This window comes from Cetorhinus maximus, chromosome 18 (assembly GCF_964194155.1).
Source record: "Cetorhinus maximus chromosome 18, sCetMax3.hap1.1, whole genome shotgun sequence".
NCBI lineage: Eukaryota > Metazoa > Chordata > Chondrichthyes > Lamniformes > Cetorhinidae > Cetorhinus > Cetorhinus maximus.
This window is the reverse complement of record NC_135896.1, coordinates 64,666,510-64,693,792: the sequence shown is the minus strand read 5'-3', so window position 1 is coordinate 64,693,792 and position 27,283 is coordinate 64,666,510. Positions and strand designations below refer to the sequence as shown.

At 41.0% G+C, this 27,283-nt stretch overlaps 1 protein-coding gene across 1 annotated transcript in view; it reads right to left on the bottom strand.

The window, feature by feature from the left end:
* baz1a (bromodomain adjacent to zinc finger domain, 1A) overlaps positions 1-27,283 on the bottom strand; it is a 104,854-nt gene that overhangs the window by 59,306 nt on the left and 18,265 nt on the right. Inside the window, exons 7-12 of the mRNA XM_078562816.1 lie at positions 24,627-24,764; positions 19,562-19,670; positions 18,456-18,637; positions 17,906-18,001; positions 14,529-14,667; positions 13,374-13,517 (exon numbers count right to left, since the gene is read on the bottom strand). Of these exons, the coding sequence (XP_078418942.1) occupies positions 13,374-13,517; positions 14,529-14,667; positions 17,906-18,001; positions 18,456-18,637; positions 19,562-19,670; positions 24,627-24,764 (808 nt within the window). The remainder of the gene's footprint in view (positions 1-13,373; positions 13,518-14,528; positions 14,668-17,905; positions 18,002-18,455; positions 18,638-19,561; positions 19,671-24,626; positions 24,765-27,283) is intronic.

Genomic DNA, 27,283 nt, shown 5'->3' with positions numbered 1-27,283 from the left:
AAATTTTCCTGCATTTTAACGAGGTTGTACAACTCTGGAAGGGGAAGTGAAAACAAAAGGTAGAAAACTGGGTTGTTGCCTGGCAACAGGAGGCCCAGAGAAAGAGAGACAGGAAGAAACAGAAGTTTTTTTTATTTCAGTTGAAGCCATGAGAAGCTGGACACAGCAGAGGGAACTGCAGTGAGAGCAGATTTCCCAAAAGAACAGAAAGATCCCAAAGCCAAGGAGCGAAACCGGAAGGAGGGGTCCCAAGAAGACCTAGTCAAATGAAGAAACAGAAGTCTGGAAAAGGTCCTGTTCAGCGAAAGTGAAAGTAAGGAGCAGAAAAGGCGGCTCCAGGCTTAAAGGGAGAAAGCTGCAGGACATATACTTAAAGCAAAATAGGTTTGTAAGAAGGAGATCCAAGGAGACAGCCGAAGGTCCATAACTCTTTACTATGAGCATATGAAGCAGTGGTGTTCTGTTGGCATGGCTGAGTATCTGCGAGAGAGTGTGTGGAAGGCAAAGCTTGAATGCACGTGGCGATCCAGGAGAGAGGCATGTTGGAAAGAGAGATCAAGAGCCTGGAGGTGGACCCTTGTGGAAAACGTCCGAGAGAAAGCACCGTTTGGGAGAAGATCCCAAAATGGGTTCTTCGAGAGTGAAGATTAGAAACCCTTGTATGAAAGACTGAGTTCAGTGAAACCATTTGTCTCATGGGATGGCATCTGTCACTTGGTTTCAGAGTGTGGTGTGCCTAACCACAGGTCACCTATTGGTTTACATGGACTGTATACTTACTGTGAACATGAGTATAAGATAACTTTTGTAATTTATGTTATCCTTAAAAATCTGTATATATCTGTAAAGGTATAGTCGTGGGTGAAGGACTAATGTAATATAGTTTATTTAGTCTTGTTTAATAAGTGTTTTAGGCTTATGTTAAAAAGTTCAGCAGCTGACTCCTGTGACTCTGCTCAGTAGCTGCCCTCCATGTTTCTAAACAAAAAATAAAAGTTACAATCTATCAAGCCAAGTTCCACCCTGGGACATGGCTTGTCCAGTACTAACATCAGCTGGGGATCATAACAGCAATGACAAAAAATACCGCATTTTCAAACCTTAGGCCAACATAGACTTCGTGAGCAAGCTGATTGCATCTATACAAAGTATCAGTTTGCATTTTAACTCTGTGCGGTCTCTTCTCCATCTTGCCCCACCACTATTAAACTTCAAACTAAACTTCTAGCTTTACGCACCTTTGTAACTTCTGCCAAGTGGCAGGATTGTGATTATCAAAACTTTAAAAGTTGGAGGTAGGAAGATGACAAAAAAATTTTTTTAAAACCAATTAAGAGACTTGATACAAGTTTTTAGAAAGCAGTACAAGTTTAAAGTTCCAACTTCCTTTGGCTGTTTTTGTAACATCCACAATTAAGTGTTATAAACTCCATCAGCAATTAAATCAAAACACCATTGAGAACCACATTTTGAAACTAGTCATAAAGCTGCCTGAATATATAATACTTGGCATAACCATAGAAAAGTTACAGCACAGGAAGCCATTCAGCCCATCTTGTCCATGCCAGCCCGAGGACACCCAGGTGCCCTTTCTAATCCCACCTTCCTGCACCCGGCCCATAGCCCTGCAGCTTACAGCACTAAAGGTGCAGATCCAGGTACTTTTTAAAAGAGTTTAGAGTTTCTGCCTCTACCACTAACTTGGGCAGCGAATTCCAGGCACCCACTACCCTCTGCGTAAAAAAGTTCTTCCTTATGTCCCCCCTACACCTTCTGACACTTATCTTGAATCTATGTCCCCATGTTCTAGAATTCTCCACCAAGGGAAACAATTTTATCCTGTCCACTCTATCTATTCCCCTCATAAGATCTAGATCACCTAATACAAATACACTGGAATTTCCTGTAAACTTGCACATGAGAATTACGCAATAAAAGGGAAATTCAGGCACAATTGATTTATGGCTCATTTTATACCAGCCTGAGCTTCCTTGATCTCATGTCAATTCCATAAAAACTGTCAAAACCCTGAAACGCTCTTTTAACAAAACTCTGCCGCATGCAAAAGTACCGTTCTCACAGTTTTCAAGGGGCTGTCGACTTACACCTATAATTTTAAGTGCATCCCAACCCAAAGTTACTGGTGATTTGTTACAATTTTTTGATGCAAATTAAAAATATATACATTTTTGCTCAGACACCAACAACATATTTTCTGCATCTTTAAGACATCAGAGTTGCATTTAAAAAATTGAAAACTCCCATAACTTAATTTTCTTACAAATAACATGTCTGATGTGCATAAAAAATGGTGTCAGTTGCTACTCAGTTTTTACTAAGTACCCTTGCCAATGAGTCAGAAGTTCACAGGTTCAAATCACACTCGAGGCTAGAGCACAAAAATTGAAGCCAACACTAGATCTGCACTGGATGAGATATTATTCCAAAGCCCCCTCAGCTGAATGTATAAGATCCCATGGGACTGTTTTGAAGAGGCAGGGGAGTTATCCATATGAACAGAAGATCATACAGCCCCTTCAGCCTACTCTGCCACGCAATACAATCATGGCTGATCTTCACCCTTACCTCCATTTTTCCAGCTACTCCCCATAATCCCAGGGATATCAAAAATTTATCTTAATCTTAAACATACTCAACGATGAAGCCTCCACAAACCTCTGGGATGGAAAATTCCAAACATTCACAATCCTCCGAAGAAGAAATCTCTTCTCATACCAGTCTTAAATGATCTTATCTCAAGACTGTGACCTGTGTTCTGGATTCCCCATCCAGGGAAACCATCACTTAGCTGTCAAGAATCTTGTATTTCAAAAGGTATCACGTCTCATTCTTCAAAACTCCAGAAAGTATAGGCCCAGTTTACTCAGACTTTCAAAGGACAAGCCTCTCAGCCCAGGAACCAATATAGTGACCAATGGAAGTATATCCTTCCTTAAATATGACCAAAACTGCACACAGTTCTCCAACATCCTGGACAACTGCAGCAAGACCACCCCTCCTCCCCGCACCCCACCCCCCCTCCTATTCTTGTACACTAATCCTCTTGTAAATAAAAGGCCAACATACAATTTGCCTTCCTAATTGCTTGCTCTACGTGCATGCTGTGTTCCTTGTATGAATATATCAAAGTCCCTCTGAGCATGCGAAGTAGAATTTGGCCCCTTGAGCCTGCTCCGCCATTCAAGATCATGGCTGATATAATTGTAACCTCAACTCCACATTCCACCCACCCCTGATAACCCCTCTGACTCCCTTATTAGTCAAGAATCTACCACTGCCTTAAAAATATGAATTGACCCTGCCTCCACCACTCTCAGGATTCACAACCCTCAGAAAAAATTTCTTCTCATCCCCATCTTAAATGGGAGACCCCTTATTTTTAAACTGTCCCCTTCAGTTCTAGTCTCACCCACAAAGGGAAACATCCTTTCAGCATCCACCCATTTAAGTCCTCTCAGGATCTTGTATGTTTCACTAAGACCATCTCTCTATCTTCTAAATTCTAATGGATACAGGCCCAGCCTGTTTGTTACTTCCTCAAAAAACTCCGATAAATTATGATTTACCTTTCAAAAAACCATGTTGACCCTGTTTTATTGCATTGAGATTTTCAAAGTGCCCTGCATCAGCCTCCTTAATAATAGATTGTAGCAACTTCCCTATGACAGAGGTTAAGCTAACTGGCCTATAATTTCCTGCTCTCTGTCTCCTTCCTTTCTTGAATAGAGGAGTCACATTCACTATTTTCCAATCTGATGGGACCTTTCCAGAATCTAGGGGATTGTGGAAAATTAAAACCAATGTATCTACTATCTCAGCAGCCACTCCTTTTAAGATCCTAGGATGAAGTCCATGAGGATCTGGGGACACCAACATTCATAAGTTTCATGTCTTTTAAAAAATATTCTGCTTTTCTATACTTATTACCAAAGTGAATAACCTAATTTCCTCACATTATACGCCATCCGTCACCTGCTGAGAGTTGCATATTGTGGGATACCCAATAACTTGTGCGATTTTCACATGCAGCGCAAATGTCTGGTGGGGATGTGTGGCCTCAATGCCAACCCATACATATTTGCAAGCCGGAGAAAGGCATTGGAATAGTCATCTTCAACAAGCATGACAAATTGACAAAATGCACAACATTCTTAATGACAGATCCAAATTTGTTTTGATTGGACCCGCTGCCAAACATGACCACTCAGCCTTGCTCGAACGCAAGTTAGAAAAACATTTGTTGACTTGTGTAAGAGTAACGAGCTGTCTTGTGATGTATATGATAGGATTTGTCCTCATGGCTCACTGTATTTACGTATGTATGGGCTATCCAAGACACACAAAATTGATGCCCTATTACAATCTCTATGACTGGCTCTGCACATGAATTGGCCAAATGGTTGGGCCAGCTGTTACAACCAGTTCTGACCATTCCACATACATGGTGAAAGATTCCTTCACCTTCCTGAAGACTATATAACCTGCCTATCGACAGCAATGCTGTGTCAATGTGCTCATTCAACATTGTGAGCCTATACACTGATGTACTGCTCAAGGAAGCCATAGACATTTGAGTGCATAACTATATCATGGCAATCTAGATGTGCCACCATGTTCTGAATCTGTATTCATTGAACTTATGAAGTCAGCAGCATGTGCAGTTCAGTTCAGCTTTAATCACACTTTGTATGCCCTAACAGATGGCATTGCCACGGGATCTTGTCTAGGCCCAGCTCTCATTAAGATTTTCATCCTAACCTTTGCATATTTCCAACACACAGGTGACACGCTTGCTATATTTGAATCTGCAGCTGCACTTCAGAATTTCCTTACACACCTGAATGCACTCCATCACACACTTAAATTCACCTTTGAAATGGGGCAGTCTAACGAGCTCCCTTTACTCGACTTGCTAGTTAAGTAATCTGCTAATGGTTTCTTCACAACCGCAAGTTTTCTTTCACTACCAATATAAACATTAAGATCCCTACAGCTCTATACACTATTAAAATGGGCCTTAGCTGTAATCTTTTAAGTAGGATCTGAGCCATTTGCCCACCGTGCAAGCTTGACGCCCAAATAGTGCGGAAAGCTACCCCGTGGGATAATGGCTACCCCAATCAGATCATTGCGCGCTGTAAATTGCACGCACTCATGCATGGGCCCAACCCTTTTCGAGCCCCCACTGGACCCCACCCACCCCCCTGACTCATGTCCCAGCCCTCAACTAGCCCACCCCAACAAAACCACCCGACTACCCCTCCAAACCACCCCACCCCATCACCCACTTAACTTACACACCTTCTCTCCCAGCTTGTCAAAGTGGCTGGGACATTTAACCCTATTGGAATAGGCAGCTAGTGTCATAAAAGGGGGCTTGGCCTCACCTTCCCCGATGATCCTACACTGCACCAACAGCCTCCAGGAGCAGCTACTCTGCACATTTCTCAGCAGACCCTAGTCAGAAGTCAGGGTGAGAAATGTGCAGCTCCAGTCTAAATTAAGTGAAAAAGAATACTGTAGCAATCTGACAGCGAATGCCATCCCACAGAAGATTCGGCCCATGTCTAAGGTTAGATGCAATTCCGCAATTGGACAGCATTTGCTGAACGATCCAAACTGTGCTAAGACTTGCATGAACAACCACTTTAAGATCATCAGTCAGGCTCAGAATGGAGCTAATTTATGCCTTCCAGAAGCTACATATATTCGTACGCAGGGACCGGTTTTCTGCAGGCAAAAGGATTATGTCCAGACATTGTACCTTTTTTTGAATAAACAAAAGCAAGGGAGACAATAGTTCCCTGGTGCATTCAGCACTGCAACATCTCAGCCAAAGCTGACTTGCCAACCAATCAGCACCCATTTTCTCATGCAGTATAAATTGGTGTTCTCTTTGAGATTTGGCATTCTTGCATGTGCCCTGATGAATGCAAGATAAAAAGCTTCAACAGCATGCCTCTTTTTCCAGCAATACTCAGATTCTGTACAATCAAGCAACTAAATAAACATTCCAGGGTACACAATATTTCAGCAAGACAGACAGAATGGCAAAAGAGGGGGGGTAGCCCTGATAGTGAAGAATAAAATAAGGACATTAGTGAGAAAGGATCTGACCTCAGAAAATCATGAAGTAGAATCCAGTATGGGTGGAAATTATGAACAGCAAGAGTCAGAAAACACTGGTGGTAGGAATTTTTAGGCCCCCTAACAGTAGTTATGCCATTAGGCAGAGCAATAAACAAGAAATTATTGCAGCCTGTAACAAAGGTGATGTAATATGTGGGAGATTTTAATCTTCACAGACTGGGACAAGCAAATTGGCAAGAGTGGTCTAGAAGATGAGTTTGTAGAATGTTTTTGTGACAGTTTCCGGAGCAATACTTGTGAAACCGACCTAATATTGTGTGATCAGGCAGAGTTAATTACTAAAGTCATAGTAAAAGATCCACGGGGAAAGAGTCATCATTATACCATTGAATTCCATATTAAGTTTGAAAGTGACGTACTCCAATCACAAACAAAAGGCCACCAAAAATTGATTAACAGGGCAAAAATAGAATGAGATTAAACTGCCAAGAATAAAATAAAAGGTTGTAAGAGTTTTTATAAGTGTATAAAAAGGAAGAGAGTTGGTCCCTTAGAAGCAGAGACAGGAGAAATTATCATGGGGAATGAGGAAATGACAGAGACATTGAACAAATATGGGTTCTTCCAGCATGATGACAGACAAGTTGCATGCCAGAAATAGAGGGTAACCTAGGGCCTAAAAGAGTGAGGAAATTAAGGTAATTCATATCAGCAGAGGAATAGTATTGGAGAAACTTAAGGGACTGAAATTTGACAAATGCCCAGGGCCTGATGCCCTACACCCTAGGAATCCAAGAGAGGTAGCCAGAGATAGCAGTTAAGATTTTTCAAAATTCCTTAGATTCGGGAGCGATACCATCAGATTGGAAGTTGGCAAATGTTACAATGGTCTTCAACAAAGGAGGGAGGAGAGAAAACATAGCCTAACATCAGTTATTGGGAAAATGCTGGAATCTATTATTAAGGAAATCTTAACAATGCACTTAGAAAAGCCTAGTACTTTCGCGGAAACTGTCACAAAAGCATTCTACTAACTCATCTTCTAGACCACTCTTGCCAATTTTCTTGTCCCAGTTTATATGAAGATTAAAATCCCCCACATATTATATCACCTTTGTTACAGGCTGCAATAATTTCTTGTTTATTGCTCTGCCTAATGGTATAACTACTGTTAGGGGGCCTAAAAAAACTCCTACCACCAGTGTTTTCTGACTTGTTATTCTTAATTTCTATCCAGACTGGATTCTACTTCATGATTTTCTGAGGCCAGGTCCTTTTTCACTAATGTCCTTATTTCATTCAACATGGTTTTATGAAAAGGAAATCCAGATTTATTAGAGTTTTTTGAGCATGTAAATATTGGGATAAAGGGGAATCCAATGGAAGTAGTACACTTGGATTTCCAAAAGGCATTTGATAAGGTGCCACACAAAAGGTTAATAGGCAAGAAAGGGGCTCATCAAGTTGGGCGTAATATATTAGCATGGATAGAGGATTGGTTAATGGACAGGAGGCAAAGAGTGGACAGAAACAGGGCATTTTCAAATTGAGAAGCTGTGACTTAGTGCTGCAAGGATCAGTGCTGGGGCCTCAACTATTTACAATCTATATTAATGATTTACATGAAGAGACAGTAATGTATCTAAGTTTGCTGTTGATACAAAGCTGGGTGGAAAAGTAAGCTGTGGGGAGGATACAAAAATAGACAGGTTAAATGAGTGGGCAACAAAGTGACTGATGAAATATAATATGGGGAAGTGAGGTTATTCACTTCGGTTCTAAAAATAGTCAAGCAGAATTCTTTTTAAAAATAGGTGTGAAAATGATAAACGTTAATGTTCAGAGAGCTCAGGTGTGCTCGTACAAGGAATATGTACATACGAATTAGGAGTAGGTCACTGGGCCCCTCGAGCCTCCTCTGCCGTTTAATGTCATGGCTGATCTGATTGTAACCTCAGCCCCACATTCCTGCCAACCCCCAAAAACTTGTCTTTTTTTCTATGTTTCACCCCTTGTTCGTCAAGAATTTATCTAGCTTTGCCTCAAAAATATTCGAAGACTCTGCTTCCACCGCCTCTTGAGGAAGAGTGTCCCAAAGGCCTTAGAGAAAACATATCTCATGTGTCTTAATTAAGCCATCCCTTATTTTTAAACAGTGAAACCAGAGTTCTGAATTCTCCCACAAGAGGAAACATCCTCTCCACAGTCACCCTGTCAAGGCCCCTCAGGATCTTAAAGGTTTTGATTAAGCCGCTTCTTACTTTTCTAAAGTCCAGTGGATACAAGCCCAACCTGTCCAACCTTTCATCACAGGACAACCCACCCATTCCTGGTAAACCTTCTCTGAACTGCTTCTAACGCATTTACATTTTGCTTGAATAAAGAGAGCAATATTGCAGAGTACTCCAGATGTGGTCTTGCCAGTACCCTGAAGCATAACCTCCCTACTTTTGTAATCAGTTCTTCTCACAATGAAAGATAACATTCTATTAGCTTTCCTAATTACTTGCTGCACCTGCATACTAACCTTTTGTGATTCATACTCTAGGACACCCAGATTCCTCTGCAATCTCTCATCATTTAGATAAGCTTCTCTTTTATTCTTCCTGCCAAAGTGGACAATTTCACATTTTCCCACATTATACTCCATTTGCCAGGTCTTTGCCCACTCACTTAACCTACGACCCTTTATAGCCTCCTTATATCCTCTTCACAATTTTCTTTCCTACCTATCATTGCATCGTCAGCAAATTTAGCAACCATGCCTTTGGTCTCTTCAAGTCATTTAGAAAGTAAAAAAAAATTGAAGCCCCAGCACTGATCCCGTGGCACACCTCTTGTCACATCCTGCCACCCCAAAAAAGGTCCATTTATACTAACTGCTTCTGGTTAGCTAGCCAATCTTCTATCCATGCCAATGTTACCCCTTATACCATGAACATTTATTTTACACAATAACCTTTTAATGCAGACAGTTAGCAGGCAGGTACAGCAAGCAATTAGGAAGGCAAATGGCCTATTGGCCTTCATTGCAAGATTGGAATGTAGGAATAAAGTAGTCTTGCTCCAATTATACAGGGATACAGCAAGACCACATCTGGAATACTGTATGCAATTTTGTTCTCCATATTTAAAGGAACAATATTCTTGCATTGGAGACAGTACAGCAACAGTTTACTAAACTGTTCCCTGGGATGAGGGGGTTGCTCAATGATGAGAAGCTGAGTAAATTGGGTCTATATTCTCTGCAGTTTGGAAGAATGAGAGGTGATATCATTGAAACATACAAGATTTTGAAGGTGCTTGATAAGGTAGACAGGGGTAGACTCCCCATTGGTTGGGGAATCTGAAACACAGGGGTACAATCTCAGGATAACGGGCTGAGCATTTAGGACTGAGCCAAGGAGAAATTACTTCACTCAAAGGGATGTGAATCTTCAGAATTCTCTACCCAAGAGGATTGTGGATGCTCCATCATTAAATACATTTAAGGCTGGGACGGACAGATCCGTGGAGTCTCAGCATAAATTAATCGGGTGGGAAAGTGGAGTTGAAGCCCAAGATCAGCCACAATTGTATTGAATGGTGGAGCAGGCTTAACGGGCCATATGGTCTAATCCCGCTCCTATTTCTTGTGCTCTTGTGGCATTCCACTAGTTACAGACTGCCAACTTGAAAATGCCTCATTGATTCCTACTCTCTTCTTTTTGTCCATTAACCAATCATCCATCCATGCTGACATATTACCCCCAACTCCATGAGCCTTTATTTTGCATTTTAACCTTTTGGTTAAAATGCCTTTTGGAAATCCAAGTGTAATACATCAACTGGTTCAGCATTTATCTACCCCTACTAGTTACAGCCTTGAAAAACTAATATTTGTCAAACCCGATTTCCCTTTGATAAAACCATTTTGACTTTGTCTGACCATACTAGAATTTATAATGACAAGACACAAAATAATGTATTTGCCATTTCCTCATTCCCATAATTCCTTCTGTTTTTGCCTCTAAGGGATCAACATTTACTTTAGCCACTCTCCTTGGTGAGAACACGTGAACCCCAGTGTTCTGGCCAGCATTTCTCTCCCAACAATGCCACCCCCCTTTTTTTTTTAAAAGAAGTGCACAACCACTCGTTAAAGTGTGGAGGCCATCTAATTATTTTGTGCAGCTGTGCGCACTTGGTAACTCAGAAATACTGATTTGTGCATGCACTGGACAGGAGCATTCAGGTTGCTGTGCAGCTGCGCAGTTTAGAAGGAACACTGCCCCTCAATCAACATTACAAAACCAATTACCTGGTCACTATCACAGTGCTGTTTGTGGGACCTTGTTGTGCACAAACTGGCTGCCCCGTTTCCTATATTATGAAGTGTAGACACGGAGATCGGCCGTGGAGACTTTACGGGCAGAATTAAGAAAAAGAAAAAGATTTAAGACGACAGCAGCTGTGAAGTAGTAAACTGTCTAAATGCAGATTAGAAAAGCACGTAGCAAAGGCAGGGTGGTTTTTAAAGGAGGATTATAACTTTCACACTAGCACGTCAGAAAGGTAGTGAATAGGTTCAGAGTATCCTGGGCTGTTCTTTTGCAACAATGTGCCCCGGAGCCAACCAGGGAGCAGGCCATATTAGATTTCATGATGAGTAATGAGCCAGATTTATTTAACAGCCTACCGGTATTTATCTAACAGCAATCACAGTATCATCAGATTCAACGTAGTGTTTGAAAAGTAGAAATGTGAAAACGCTAAGATTCTAGATTTAAGGCAGGCTGACTTTGCACAGTAAACTGAGAAAATCCTTTTAACGGGTAAAATGACAGGTGAACAGTGGGAAGTGCTCAAAAATAATTTAACGTGATTCAAAACCAGTTAGTTAATAGCTCAAAGGGGCAAGAACTCTACTATCTAAAAAAGACAGCCATAGACAACTAAAGAGGTAAGTGACAGCATCAAGCTAAAAGGAAAAGCATCCAAAAACCCCAAAAGCAACAGATTCTGGCAGAGGATAAAACAGCATAGGGTGACTAAACAGACAGTAAGAGCTACAAAAAAAAGTGTATAGAATAAACGTGCATGGAACGTCAAAATTGATAACTTTAATAATTACGTTCAGAAAGGAGTGGGCCTCAAAAACTTCCTTTGAAGATAAGAAAATGGCAGACGAAGAATGACTTTGCATCAGTATTTACAGTGGAGGAAGAGATCAGCATGCCAGACATTCTAAAGAATTTAGTATTCAATCAGGGACAGGGACTCAACAAAATTAACATAAGTTAAAAGCAAAGGAGAAATTAAGAGGACTAAAAAGCAACAGATCCCCAGGACCTGATGGTTTCCATGCCAGGGTTTTAATGGAAGTAGGTAAGAAGTTGTAGATCTTCCAATGTTCCCTCTATTCAGGAACTGTTTCTTTAGATTGAAAAATTACATAGGTCAAAATTTTCAGCTAATTGGAGAGCCAGTTTGGATTTGTAAAAGGTAACTTATGCCTGCTGAACACCAGTTGATTTTATGAAAGGGAAATGTTTATGGATGTTATTTATATCAAATGCCTTTTGGCAGTCCATAAAGTCCCTCACAAGAGATCATTATCTAAAGCTGAAGTGCATGGAACCGAAGGAAAATTACTGACCTGGTTAGGAAACTGGTGAAGCAGGAGACAGAGATTAAGGATAATAGACAGGACATGGCTAATGGTGTCCCACAACAATCTGTACTGGGGCCTCAACTATTCATCATATTTATTCTTGGCTTAAAATGATGGGATAGAAACATATTCAAATTTGCCAACATTACAAGTATTGACAGCATTGTAAACAGAGTAGATAGAAGTGTGACATTACAGAGACATATTGATAAACTAAATGAATGGGCAAAACTGTGGCAACTGAATTTTCATGTAGGCAAATGTGAGGTCATCCACTGTGGACCTAAAAAAGGATAGAACAAGGTACTTTCTAAATGGTGAAGAGCTTGAAATAGTGAAGATCCAAAGAGACTTGAAGTTCATGTACATAGATCATTAAATTGCCATGAACAGGCACAGAAAATATTCCAAAAGGCTAATGGCATGCTGACAGAACTAGGTACAATACAAGCAGGTAGAAATCATGCTTCAGCTATACAAAGCCCTGGTTAGATCACAGGGGTACTAAGGGGAGTTCTGGGCACCATACATAAGGATATGTTGGCCGTCGAGGGAGTGCAGCGTAGATATACAAAAATGATACCTAGGCCCCCAAGAGTGAAATTAAGAGGAGAGGTGACACAAGCTAGGGTCCCTGGAATTTAGATGGTTTTGCAGTGATAGGTTTTCAAGATATTAAGGGCAACAGATAGGATAGATAGAAACTACACTGGGATCCCATCAAATCTATTGGGTCCACAGCAATGAGACCACGTTATAGGTGAGGGCTTGTTATTTCATACGCTAGCACTCAGGCTTGATCCCATCAGTACCAGGGTCAATACCGAGTGCATATCCCTACAGTTTCCAGTCAGCATGCTCCAAAGTAAATGGATAAAGCACACACTGTGTAAAATCAAACAAATGATTAAAAGGGTGCTTTTAATATCTTTTGTTTTGAATAGTGGATGGCTGTGTTCGTAATGAGGGAGAGGCATGCGCATATCTCCATTCACACAATGAAAATTTTGAGGTCCAAGACATGCCTGTGTTATGCCAAGTTCTGTGCTATAGCGGATCGCATTTTGGTGGGTTCCCAGCATATTCTGCTTGTTGGGGGGCCGAGGACGAAGAGCATAGTCTATAAATTAGACCTGAATCTTTCAGGAATGAAATTAGCAAACACTTTTACACACAAATTGTGTGGAGAAAGTTTGGAACCTTCTTCCAAAAACTGCTATTATGCTAGATCATTTGTTAATTTTAAAACCAAGACTAATAGATTTTTGTTAACCAAGAACACCGGGCAAAGACCATATGTGGAGTTAGGTCACAGATCAGCCACGATCTCACTGAATGGTGGAACAGGCTCGAGTGGCTAAATGGTCTCCATGTGTGGCTATGTCCCATTCATAAAAAAGGGACTTGAAGGCATATGATGCAACTTGACATTACCAAAGGTTTATTCTGATTTCCACCTGTTTTATGCTGGTCTTCATGTATGCTAATGAGATTCTCAAGGGATTTTGACATAACCCCTGACTGGAAGACTGATGTAAATGTCAGCATAATTTCCTGGTTACACTGTTTTAGTAAATAACTTTGCACCAGACATGGAACAATCTCAAACCTTTTGGATCAGCCTCTTTTAACTGTTCTTTGGCTACTTCCTCTTCCTCAGCATGTGCCTGAAAAATTGCAGTTAGGAAAAAAAACAGCAATTCACAGAGTGGTCCTTCAGTGTCATTTCCAACAAGTGCTTCCTCGAGGCTCTCTGTGAATTAATCAGCAAAAAAAAATCATCAGATCTTAAATGAAATCTTTCAGCAATATATCTTGCAACCATAAGCATTCTATAAACAAGACATATATAGGTTACAAGACTTTTTGCACTAAAATCAAAGTTAGACAAGCAGCACTAAATTGACTTAACATAAATGACTACCACTCAGGGACAACAGATAATGAGCACCTCAGAAGGTTTCATTAATGAAACTTGCAGCTATGTTTTTGATGTATTATAAAGAGTTTCTTTTGCATGAGGAATTTCTCCCTAAAAGTAAGCTATTTTAGTTCTAACCTATGCATCCAAGGCACGTTATGGAACATTGCAGCTTTATGAGAGAAAATTTCCTACCACCGTCCAACATGACTATTGAGAAACAACAAAACATGACAAAAGGTTTCAAAGAAAAACAATTTCAAATTAATACAGAAACTTAAATGGATCAGTCATCAACATCACTTTGGCTACAAGAGCTGGACACAAATGAGCAGCTCATCTCCTGACCTCTCAAAAGTTTTTACATCATCTAGAAGGCTCAAATCAGGAGTGTGATAATAATGGATGCAGCCCCAACACTCAAGAAGCTCAACGTCATCTGTAAAGTTTGCTTTATCATTGTACCTGCTACTGGACTCTAGATTATGTCATCTGCCACCAGCACACTGTGGCTGCAGAAAGCACAATCCCTACCACCGAGAGCAACAGTGTTATGAGAACAGTTTTCAAGTAACAAACTGCCCTGAGTGGGACTTGTATCACGATTTTCATTGATGCTGGATTGATATTCAATCCATCATCATAAGAAATGCAATAATTCAACCTCCAAAACAACTCGGGATAGTCAACAAATATAACTTTGCTACCGTGTCTTAGAGCCCCAAAGACAAATACAGATTTTTGCCTATTGTTGGATAAACCTGGGGTAGAAATGTAGGCTATCAAAAATATTCCCCATTACTGTACATTTTTCGTACTACATATTTCATACAGAAGCATTACCTAGAGTCATGCCATCTGGAAACTCATCCTGGAGGTCAAACAGGTCTCCAAATGCATGTAAAAACTCCAGAACCATTAATGCATCACCAAAAAGCTCTGACGGTAACCTGGTCTTTACAGGTGTTGGAATTGGAAGTTCCTATTGAGTGGAAAAAAACTCATGCAATGAATATTTTACAGTATTTATTCAAATGCAACCAGGAAACTGTTCAGTGTTATCATTACAAATTTGCTTGCCAATAAGAAGTCTTATGACAAAAGAGCCATAAGATTTTAAAAAAAACAGGATGTTCACCAACCAGTTGATGTCCCATGCCAAACACTCCCTGAATGCCTGGGGTCAAGAACTGCCAGAACAGAATGGATGCAACATGCTCAATCACAAAGAATAGCCAACAAAGGATATTTTGGGCAAGTCTAAACAAGAACTGTGACTTATAATTACCTTCATCTCTGTTCCTTTAAGCTTTTATGAATACACGCAGCTTTAAAACGTAAACTTTAAAATGTAGCTTTTTTCCAAATTATGTGGTTTAATAATCTTGAAATTGAAAATTGATTCAAGAAATTAAATACTGCTGAGCAGTCAGTAGCTCTAAAGACAAGAGTGACAAATTATTTAGTTTTCATCAAGGTAAAAAGGAAACAACACAAAACGCAAGCAGAAGATAAAGTGTAAAGTTTTGAACCACAGCCAAAATATTTGAAATGCAAAAGATCAACTACATTTTTATAGAAGCAAACTTGATAGAACACTGATTTTGAAACTAGGACAAAACTGCATTTATTCTTCAGCACCTTCAATTAGCTTCCTTTCATAAAGGTCAGAAGTGGGGATGTTCACTGATGATTGCTACCAAACACCAAGCATTCCTGAACTCTCTGATACTGAAGCAGTCCGTGCCTGCATGCAGCACGGCCTGAACAACATTCAGGCCTGGGCTGATAAGTGGCAAGTAACATTCGCATCACACAAGTGCCAAGCAATGACCATCTTTAACAGGAGAGAATCTAACAATCTCCCTTCACATTCAGCAACATTAACATTGCTGAATCCCCCACTATCGACATCCCTGGAAGTTACCATGGGCCAACTCTAGCTACTACAGCAGGTCAGAGGCTGGGAATTCTTTAGGGAGAAACTCACCTGCCAACTCTCCAAAGCCTGACCATCATCTACAAGGCACAAAGTCAGGAGTGCGCTGGAATACTGTCCAATTGTCTGGTCAGGTTCAGCTCTGACAAAACACGACACCATCAACATCATTACCTGCAAGTTTACCTCCAACCCCACCTACATCACACGAACTGCAGCGATTCAACAAGGTGGCTCACTACCACCTTCTCAACAGGGATAGGCAACAAATCAACAAATGCTGGCCTTGTTAGTGACACACACATCACAGCAAAAATCTTCCAGACAAGTTAACATTCTCACCAGTTCCTTGCTGCTGCACACCCACCTTGCCACCCCAACCATAATATTTTCTTGTTCACAATTCCACTGCCTGGATACCTGTCTCCCTTGCATCCCTCATCCACCAACAGCCCTGGCACCCCACCCCTAACCCACATTTCATTGTCTTCCTCCACATTTACCTCTCCAGTTTCTATTGTCTCCCCTCCTCCACATCATTGCCCTCAGGACCCATTTAATGCCAGCAAGCATGTTTAAACATTTAATCCTCACTGCTTATAAAGGGCATATTTGTATGAACATGATTTGCTCGCTATAAACAATGGCCAGAATAACAGGAACATAAATTTTGAGTTATGGTGATACTATAAGGAAATGTGGCAATTTTATTAGGGAAACAAAATTTACAAAAAAGGGGAAAATAGAGATACAGTGATTCAGACAGTAACAGTAAACGGCAATCCTCATCCCTACCCAAGACTTGCAAATTTAATTCCCAACACTGGTTCACAAGCTCTAAACATCAGCACTTAAGAGTTGTTGGACTGAACCCACAATTCCACATGAAAACCAGATTTCAAATGCTGGCTTGGACAACAAAATGGAGGGGAACAATTATTTGAATGGAAGAGGAAAAGGGACAGATATCAGAACGCAAGTATCAAATATAATGGAGGTAAATAAAATGGAAGAATTACTAACATGAAAGGTAGTGGTTAAAGAAACAACCAGAAGCCAAATGCAGTTATCAAAGCTATCTGAGCTTAAGGGAAGCGGTCTACCTTGATTATTAAATTCAATGTACTTTAATGAGGTGTGAATATAAGTAAATACAGCCGTATCTACCCGAAACAAGAGCACATCAGGTGACATAATTCACAGCTTTGAAACTAATGTTATTGCAAATGAATAACTGTTACCTGCTTTTTGGCTTATACAAGTGACTGTTCATTTTAAACCTGGACATTTTAAGTGATGGGGACTCCACTTCCTTGCTAAGTTTCATTTTCACAAACTTATCAAAAGTTTAAATTTGAAGAGTACTAGGTTGCACTGAAAGGAGCAGCAGGGCAGGACAGAACAGAACTAGGTTAGCAGAGCACTAAACAGTACAGCAGCAGAAAGTATAAAATGGACAAGGCAAATATTAGACACATCATCATTATTTGTCTGAATGTGAAGTAAGGTGAAGGATGGAGAGAAAAGGAGGTGTAGGGGAAAAACAGGAGGAAATCTGACAATAGATGACCAAATTAATTTATCTGACTTGTGTGGTGGAAAGACTAAATGGCAAGGAAGATAAAATGGTCATCTTACTCCATGTTATCAGGCATTAACTACTTAAGTACTTGTTAACACCACAAAAGCAAGAGAAAAATAATGGTACAGGAAAAAGTGGTACAGGGAAAACACACAATTGCAAGAAATTTAATATTTTCCCATGACGTGGCTCATGATGAGCCAGAATCAATGATCTGCATTAAAGCTGTGCTTGTTGTAAGAGGTTGAAGCAAGCAATGGTGCTTGTAATGTTTTGAAAGAGATAAGAGCACCATCTTCTGGAGGGACTAAGAACATTTTTTAAAAAAAAACTCATTTACGGGAAGTGGGCATTGCTGGCTAGGCCAGCACTGATCGACCATCCTCAACTGCCCTTGAGAACATGGTGGTAAGCTGCCTACTTGAACCGCTGCAGTCTGTGGTGTAGATACATCCATATTGCCGTTAGGGAGGGTGGGTCTGCTGCCCTTGTCCTTCTAGATGGTAGCGGACATGGGTATGGAAGGTGCTGCCTCAGGGGCCTTGGTGAGTTCCTGCAGTGCATCTTGTAGATGGTACACACTGTTGCCACTTTGTCAGTGGTGAATGATTGGATGAGCTAGTTATTGCCAACTCAAGGATTTTCAAAATTATCGAGGGATATACAAAACTACTAGAAAGTTTAAAATTACAAGGGTACCTTCAAGTCCTCACATTCCATATCTTCACGGGGCTTATTCCATTCTTTAAGATATTCTGCATATTTCCTCTTTTCTTCTCGTAGTTTTTCCCTTTCCTAGATTGTTCCAATGAAAATACATTATTCTTTACATCAATGATTCATAACATATGTAGAAAAACCTTCTATAATCTGTCTTCCATAATAACTCTACATATAAATGGAGCATAGTTTCCATTTTTAAATACGATTATTTCTGGCACACACCATTTTGAATTAAATTATTTCTGGCAAACGAGAAAATATAACCTTCACCTAATTTCCCCTCAGAGTTTGACAAAAAAAATCATACCAGTCTCTCACTGCACATAAATTCAGATGAAGAAATTAACAATGCAAATATATTATGCCTATGAAATGGAAAAATGGCAAAGGTGTACAGCACTGCCTAAGTGCAACCCACGTATTGCCAACTCCCAAAAACATTTTAAACTGAGAAGAAAGTTTTGGAACTGGGCTGCATCTTGCACAGTTTCTGCAGGTTTTATAAACTGCAGGTTTTATCCATTACCTTCTCTTTCTCCAACTTTAGACGTTCCTTTTCTTCTTTCCTTTTCATTTTCTCTTCTTCCAATATTTTCTTTAGTTCTTCTTTTTTCTTTTCTTTGTCTTCTTTTTCTTTCTTTTTAGCTTCCAATGCCACCTTTCTTTTCTTTAACTCATTTGCTAGATCCTCTTCTTTCCTCCTTTTTGCTTTCAGTAAAATATAAGAACAGCTAACACTGTAGGAAACTTCATTTTAAAAATACTAAAATGAAATAGCACAATTTTGAGATATTCTTGGCTGATTTTAGAAATGTATGCATTTCCCTCTTCAAAACTGTGGTCATCAAGTCCTTATTACACCCTCCCCCAATTCCTTCCATCTCCAATCTATCCTTTGCCTGGCAATCAACTACATCTAACGCCTCTCTTTGAACCATGTCTGGACTCTACTGCCCACAAACCCTTGTGTCTTAGGAAATGGATATCCTACTTATGACCTCAGTGCATCATCTGCCTTCAATCTCTTTAAACACTGACATGTTAAGCAGCTCATTTTCCTGTCTTAAGTGGTCAACATCATTGGCACTGTCTGCTCACTATTCCACTGCTCTCAGGTCCAACATAGCAGCATAAGCCTTGCAATAGCTTCTTTCTTTACGACATTGTTACTGCTAGAGTAACTATAGGCTCCACCTATGACTCTATCTGATCTGAAAGTTGATGCCCTGTTAATGTATGCTTACAGATAAATTTAAGGAGAAATTATGTAGTTATGGCAGCTTTCAGCTGTAGCCTTACAACATCATGCCTGTAGGGAAGTTAAAACATTTGTCAACTTAATACTGGCAAAACTGAAGTCAATTGATTCAACTCCTGCCCTTTCCCCAATCTCAGGTGCTTAATAAAGATACATTCTTAGTGCCTCGTTTAACCTTCAAATCTCACATTTAGCCCATCATGCAAAACAACCTATTTGCACTATTTCCCCAAGTGGGAAGGCAGGGTAAATAGAATCCAAAGCTGAACTCCCAGCATTCATGCTCTCTCATGGGAAATTACCATGTGGCAGTGATAGTAATTCTGGAAATATGCCACTGTCTGCTATCAGGTGCAAAGTGAAGCAGAGCATACCTATTGATTTCATTTCTTCCTTTTGCCTGCGCATCTTTTCAATTTCTCTTGCGGATTTGTTTCTATATTTTGACATGTCTTCCCCATCAGTAGCACTATCCGACTGATACTAAAAAAAAAAAGAACTAGTTTAGCTGATATATCAATTTGATTTAACTTTTAAAAGTTAGAAAAAAATTCTGCGCTGCCAATAATTTTTTTTTAAAAAACATAGCAAGTGCGAGTCTGGAGCCAGAATTTTTCCATGGGCTGATAAGAGGGAAAATAGGGCATGCCCATTCTGTCCCCAAATTCAACTTTTGTGCATCTATCAACCAGTTCATATTCATTCCCAAACTGAAAAGCTTTTGAACAGCAGCAACCAAGTTTTTTTATATATATATATATATATATATATATATATATATGTCTTTCACGGGATGTGGGTGTTGCTGGCTAGTTCAGTATTCATTGCCCATCCCGAAAGTATTTCCAAATTACAAAAAGGAAACTGAAATAATGTGAGAGATAAAGGAGGAGGAGGAGAGTAAAGAAGTCCATGAGGAAACACCAATTAGAGCACACTTGAAACATTTAAGTCTGTTTTGGCCACGTCACTGCATTCTCAACTAACTATCCAGTTAAGCCAAACTGCAGTCAGAAACTGCCGTACCCAGACTTTTCTCGTTTGCGGAACAAAAACAAATACAGGTTTTCTGGGTGAATAGACAAAATTATTTTTGCCATATTGATATTATGGAGGAATTTCACAAATTGAGAGAAATAGACATATAGTTACCCAACACCCTGCATACTTACTGTACAGCCCAAGTGAACAGACTAAGACTTAAATTAGATTATTTCTAACTCATGCATGTTAACTTAGGTGAACTTACACATGATTCAGACATGCTTTGTACCATAAAAGTTACTAAGGTTGTTGTAAATAGTCACTTGGTAGTACAGAACTTCAGTATTGCTACAGAAAAAATGCTGAAGCCTTTTGACTTGCAATCATCAGGGCTGAATCACAAGAACACCAAATTTCAAAAGGAAAAGCAATTTATACTGCATGAGAAAAAAGTGCGATTGGTTGACAAGTAAACTCCAACTGGTTGAGGCATTGCCAAGGGTAGTGCACCAGGGAGCAGTTGTCCCCCAAACTTCTTTAAGTTGAAAGAAGCAATGTCTGGACATATTCTGTTTTCAAAGAACAGGGCCCTGAATATGAATATACGTAGCTTCTAGTACACAAGTGAGCCACATTCCAAGCCTAACTATTAATCTTAAATTGGTCGTTAACAAATAATCCCGATTTGTGCTAAAAATTACACTAAGTGTTGTCCAATCACAGCGTCCAACATTAGATGTGATTCAATGTTCTGATATTTGCAAGCACAGGCAGGTTGAGCGCAGTCAGTACTCTGCCTGTTGCAAATAGCTGAAGTGACGTGCTGTTTAATACGATCCACCAAGTCATTGAGACATACAGCCGATGAACCTGGCATCACACTGGCACTGAAATTCCGAACCACATTACTCACTTGTGTGGTTGTTTTTGGCTCGATAGCAGCATCGTGTTAATGGCAAACACCACTTGCGTCGCTGCTGCACAGTAGCAGTGTGAAATTGCTAGCTTCACCTGTTGCTCAAATGTGAGACACTTCACCCTTACAGGGTAATGAAGTCGACTGGTCACTTTTCAGGATTGAAAATGGCGTTCTTAGGTCCCTTTGTGAGTTTGTGCAATATACAGCGAGCAATGATCTGATCGAGGTAACCATTATACCGCAGGATAGCTCTGATTTCACCATCAAGCTTGAATGGTGAGCAAATGGCTCGGGCCCTATTTACAAGGTTGCCGATAAGGCCAATGTTAGTGTGTGGAGCTGCAGGAATCCCAGCGCGTGTATCGACCAGTGAAGGTAGGCTTGCGGTAGACAGTAGTTGAGAACCATTAGCAGATTTCTCAATTAGCATGTCAAGGAAAGGGAACTCGTTCATTGATCCATTTCGAAGGTGAATTTGAGCCTGGGATGGAGCCCATTAAAAGGTATCTAAGGAAATTCTTACATGCAGCGGCAAATTCAAATGTAGCAAACGTATCATCCACGTATTGGAAATATGCAAGGGATAGGGGTCATTCCATCGAAAATACGTTTCTTGTGGAAACTGACAAAAGATAGTGTGTTCTGGGCCCACAGAGGATCCCATGGCAACACCGTCTATGTGGGCATCTCAACTGCATGACTTGCCAAGTCCATAAGTTCAACAACCACAGATTGGGACAATTGCAGTGCACCTAGATTGCCATGATATAGTTATGCAGTGCAAATGTCTATTGCTTCCTTGCGTGGCACATTAATGAAGAGGCTAGCAATGTCAAACAAGCATGTGGACATAGCGTTGCCATCGACATGCAAGTCTTGTATAGTCTTCTGAAGGTGAAGGAATCTTTTACTGTATGTGGAAAAACTTGCTCAAAACTGGTTGCAGCAACTGGCTCAACCATTTGGCCAATTCATGTTGTGTAGAATCGGTCATAGATAAAATAGGGCATAAAGGGACATGCGTTTTGTGCGCCTTGGGCAGCCCATACATATATGGGCTCAGTGAGCCATGAGGACGAATCCAATCACATACACCACAAGACAGTTAACTGTTACACAAGTCCAACAAACATTTCCGCAACTTGCTCTCAAGCAGGGTTGTGCAGTCAAGGGTAGCAGTGGGTCCAATGGATACAAATTTGTGCGCATTTTGTCAATAAGTCGTGCTTGCTAAGATGACTACTTCAGTCCCTTTGTACGCCCAAATAAACGGTGTTGCCTTGGGGTCCCCTCCCGGCCCAGGTCTCGCTAACATTTTCGTCTTTCCATGAGAAACTAGTCTTCGATTCAATAACCCCGAACCTCTTACCCCTTGCATATTCCCAATATGTAGACGATATGTTTTCTATATTTGAATGTGCAGCTGCATGCAAGAATTCTCTTGGGTACCTTAGTGGGCTCCATCCCACACTCAAATTCACCTTTGAAATGGAGCAGTCAATGAGTTCCCTTTCCTCAACATGCTGGTTGAGAAATTTGCTAATGGTTTCTCTACTACTGTCTACCGCAAGCCTACCTTCACTGGTTAATATATGCATTGGGATTCCTGCAGCTCTACTCGCTATAAGTTTGGCCTTATCGGCAACCTTGTAAATAGGAACCGAGCTGTTTGTTCACTGTGCAAGCTCGGTGCTGAAATAGGACATATCAAAGCTATTCTGAGGGACAATGGTTACCCCGATCAGATGAGTCTAAGGCCACCGCTTTCAATCCTGAAAGTGCAGCGTCTACCTCAGATTACCCTAGAAGGGCAGGGTGTCTCAAAAATGTAATCATCAGATGAAGCTAGCTATACCATGTTGCTACTGTGCAGTAACACAAGTGTTATTCTTCAGGATTCTAACAGGATGTCAAGCCAAAAAGGCGCTGCGTACCACACAAATTAGCAATGTGGTGCATGTTTTTCAGTGCCCGTGTGACGTGAGATACGTAGACCTTATGCCCAAATGCTGGTGAATCGAATCAAACAGCACGTCCCTTCAGATGCTTGCAACAGAGTTCTGACAATACTCAACCAGCCCGTGCTGGCAAAACTTACAGCATTAGATGTGATTCCACGATTGGATAACACTTACTAAATGAAATCGATTGTGCCAAGAATTACACTAACAACCAATTAAGATTAATTGCCTGGCTTGGAATGTGGCTCACTTACACATACGAGAAGCTACAAATATTCATATGCAGGGCTGTCCTTCGCAAACAGAAAGAATATGCCCAGGCACTGCGGCGTTTTCAACTAAAAAAAGCTTAGGGGACAAGTGTTCCCTAGTTCATTCCCCTTGACAACACCTCGACCAATCCGTCGACTTGCCTGGTTTGAATTTAAACAAAAGCTTCGTGGATAACTGTTCCCTGGTGCATTGTCCATAGCACGCCTCGACCATAGCCCACTTGTTAACCAATCAGCACCCTTTTCTCATGCAATGTACATTGCTATTCCATTTGAAATTTAGTATTCGTGCGATTGCCCTGATGAATGCAAGACAAAAAGCTGTGACAACATGCCTCTTTTTTTCGAGCAATACTCAATGTTATTGTATTACAGCTGACCCAAAACAACAATTGCTTAGAGTTTTATGGAAACTAATTGCTAAAAAAATCTTACCTAATCCAATTAAATTTGAACTGAATGCATTGAAAAATTAGATATTCCACAAGTATTTTGTACATTTTGGTGTATGATTTACAAATTAAACAGCAGAAATCCAGGCTTATCCCAAATGACTCCTGTTTAAGCAAAAGCAATACTGTATTCTCAGGGTTCTAACAACGAACACTTGCATTTATATAGCACCTTTGTCTCAAAACCCTTTACAGTTAATGAAACACTAAGCGTAGTAACTATTGTAATGTAGAAATGCAACAGCTAATTTGAGCACAGCAAATTCCCACAAACAGCAATGTAATAATGACCAGATAATCTGTATTTGCGATAATGCTTGAGGGATAAATGTAGCTTTGGGGGTGGGTGGTGCCACAACTTCTGTGGAGTGGCAATCACAGTCAGATTGCCACTCCACTCCGAGTTACTTACATAAATGCAACTGCACTTTTCTCGCCCAACCTGCAACACTCACACCCTTCCCATTCCCCCACTTCACCCACCCACCCAGGTACAACACACCAGAGGTCAGAAGCTATGGGCCCAGGTATAACTTCCCTGCTCTTCTTTGAAATAGCAACAAAATCTTTAACATCCACTTGAGCAGACAGACAGCGTTAGTTTTTAAAGCCTCATCCAAAGTCTGAGCCACCTCTGATAGTGCAGTGTTCCCTCAGTACTGCTCTGAAGTGTCAACCTTGACTTTTTTGCTCAAGGATCAAGCCCTGGAGTGGAACATGAACCTAGAACCCTGTGACTCGTGAGAATGTTACCAACTGAGCCACAGGTTCAAATATGTAGAAATCATAATATTACAGAAGTTGAGCTTGATAATTATCTGGCATGCAAAAATAGATTACATTCTACTTACGTTTGCTAATGAAGAACGACTCTTGTGAGTCCTTCCCCGACCTCTGTTAGTAGGACTGAAAATAAATGTCGATGGATCATCCGGGAACAAATGGGAGAAGTTCTGCTCTGAAAGCTTGTACTTATCAACTGTTGAAGACTGAAAATAAAACAAAATAATCCAAGTACAATATTGGCATATTTATATTATTATTCAGTATCAACATTAACAAATCTCAAACATCCACAATGGTTTTAAAGATGGAGAACAGCTGTTTGCAAAAAATAATTTGAACTCATCCGAAAGCAAACATTTCAGGCAATGTAATTGGTCCTCAAACATTGCAATTAATAAATCAGTCTCCTTCCAATGGGCATATCAAGGACAGTCAATGTGGATTTATGAAGATCCAACTTTGATAGACAAAAAATGACAAAATTCTTCGGAGCTGGGGAGGGGGAGGAGAAAGAAGGGAAGAATCACTAAACAGTTCAGGCAAAATAATGCACAGATGGAATGTATTTGGACTTGCAAAGACATTAAGTGTCACAAAATAAACTCAGAAGGCCCTTGGTATCAAGGGTACGGCAATAATCACTTGCATTTTATACAGAAACTTTAAAGCAGCAAAATGTCCTAAAACTCTGCACAGGAGCTAACAAAATTGGATACTGATACACATCATCATGAGACACTGGGGCAGATGACCAAAGTTTGGTCACAAGTAGATCTTAAGGAGTGACTTGAAGGAGGAAAGAAAGGCCCAAGTGGAAAATTGTAGCGAGGGCATTCCAGAGCTAAGAGCTTGGCAACTGATGGCACAATTAATAAAATCAGGGATACAGAAGGGAGCAGAACTAAGGGAGCACAGATACCTTGCAGGGTTGTATGACTGTATAGTGGTTAGATCACTAGGCTAGTAAACCAGGGGCCTGGACTGATGATCCTTTTTTTAATTCATTCGCAGGATGTGGGCTTCAATGTCTGGGCCAGCATTTATTGCCCATCCCTAGTTGCCCTTCAGAAGGTGGTGGTGAGCTGCCTTCTTGAACCACTGCAGTCCATGTATTAGGTACACCCACGGTGCAGTTAGGGAGGGAGTTCCAGGATTTTGACCCAGCAACAGTGAAGAAACGGCGATATATTTCCAAGTCAAGATGGTGAGTGGTTTGGAGGGGAACTTCCAGGTGGCGGTGTTCCCATCTATCTGCTGCCCTTGTCCTTCTAGATGGTAGTGGGTTTGCAAGGTGCTGCCAAAGCAGCCTTGGTGAATTCCTGCAGTGCATCTTTTATAGTACACACTGCTGCTACTGTGCATCGGTGCTGGAAGGAGTGAATGTTTTTGAATGTGGTGCCAATTAAGCGGGCCACTTTACCCTGGAAGGTGTCAAGCTTCTTGAGTGTTGTGGGAGCTGCACTCATCCAGGCAAGTGGGAAGTATTCCATCGCATTCCTGACTTCTGCCTTGTAGATGGTGGACAGGCTTTGGGGAGTCAGGTGAGTTACTCATCGCAGGATTCCTAGCCCCTGACCTGCTCTTGTAGCCACAGTATTTATATGGCTAGTCCAGTTCAGTTTCTGGTCAATGCTAACTCCCAGGATGTTGATAGTGGGGGATCCAGTGATGGTAATGCCATTGAACATCAAGGGGCGATGGTAAGATTCTCTCTTGTTGGGAGATGGTCATTGCCTGGCACTCGTGTGGCATGAATCTTACTTGCTACTTGTCAACCCATGCATGGACATTGTCCAGGTCTTGTTGCATTTGGACATGGACTGCTTCAGTATCTGAGGAGTCGCAAATGGTGTTGAACATTGTGCAATCATCAGCAAGCATCCCCATTTCTGACCTTATGGAAGGAAGGTCATCGATGAAACAGCTGAAAATGGTTGGGCTTAGGACACTACCCTGAGGAACTCCAGCATTGATCTCCTGGAGCTGAGATGACTGAGCACAACCATCCTCCTATGTGCTAGGTAGGACTCCAACCGGTAGACGGTTTTCCCCCCTGATTCCCATTGACTCTAATTTTGCTAGGGCTCCCTTTGATGCCACACAGTCAAATACTGCCTTGATGTTAAGGGCAGTCACTCTCACCTCACTTCAGGAGTTCAGCTCTTTTGTCCATGTTTGAACCAAGGCTGCAATGAGATCAGGAGCTGAGTGGCTCTGGCAGAACCCAAACTGGGTGTCAGTGAGCAGGTTATTGCTGAGCAAGTGCCACTTGATAGCACTGATGACCCATTCCATCATTTTACTGATGGCAGATTAGACTGATGGGGCAGTAATTGGCCAGGTTGGATTTATCCTGCTTTTTGTGTACAGGACATATCTGGGCAATTTTCCACATAGCTGGTTAGATGCCAGTGTTGTAGCTGTACCGGAACAGGTTGGCTAGAGGCATGGCAAGTTCTGGAGCACAAGTCTTCAGTACTATTGCTGGAATATTGTCATGGCCCATAGCTTTTCCATTATCCAGTGTCTTCAGCTGTTTCGTGATATCACATGGAGTGAATTGAATTGGCTGAAGACTGGCATCTGTGATGCTGGGGACCTCCAGAGGAGGCAGAGATGGATCATCCACTCAGCACTTCTGGCTGTAGAATGTAGCAAATGCTTTAGCCTTATCTTTTGCACAGATGTGCTGGGCTTCCCCATCATTGAGGATGGGGATATT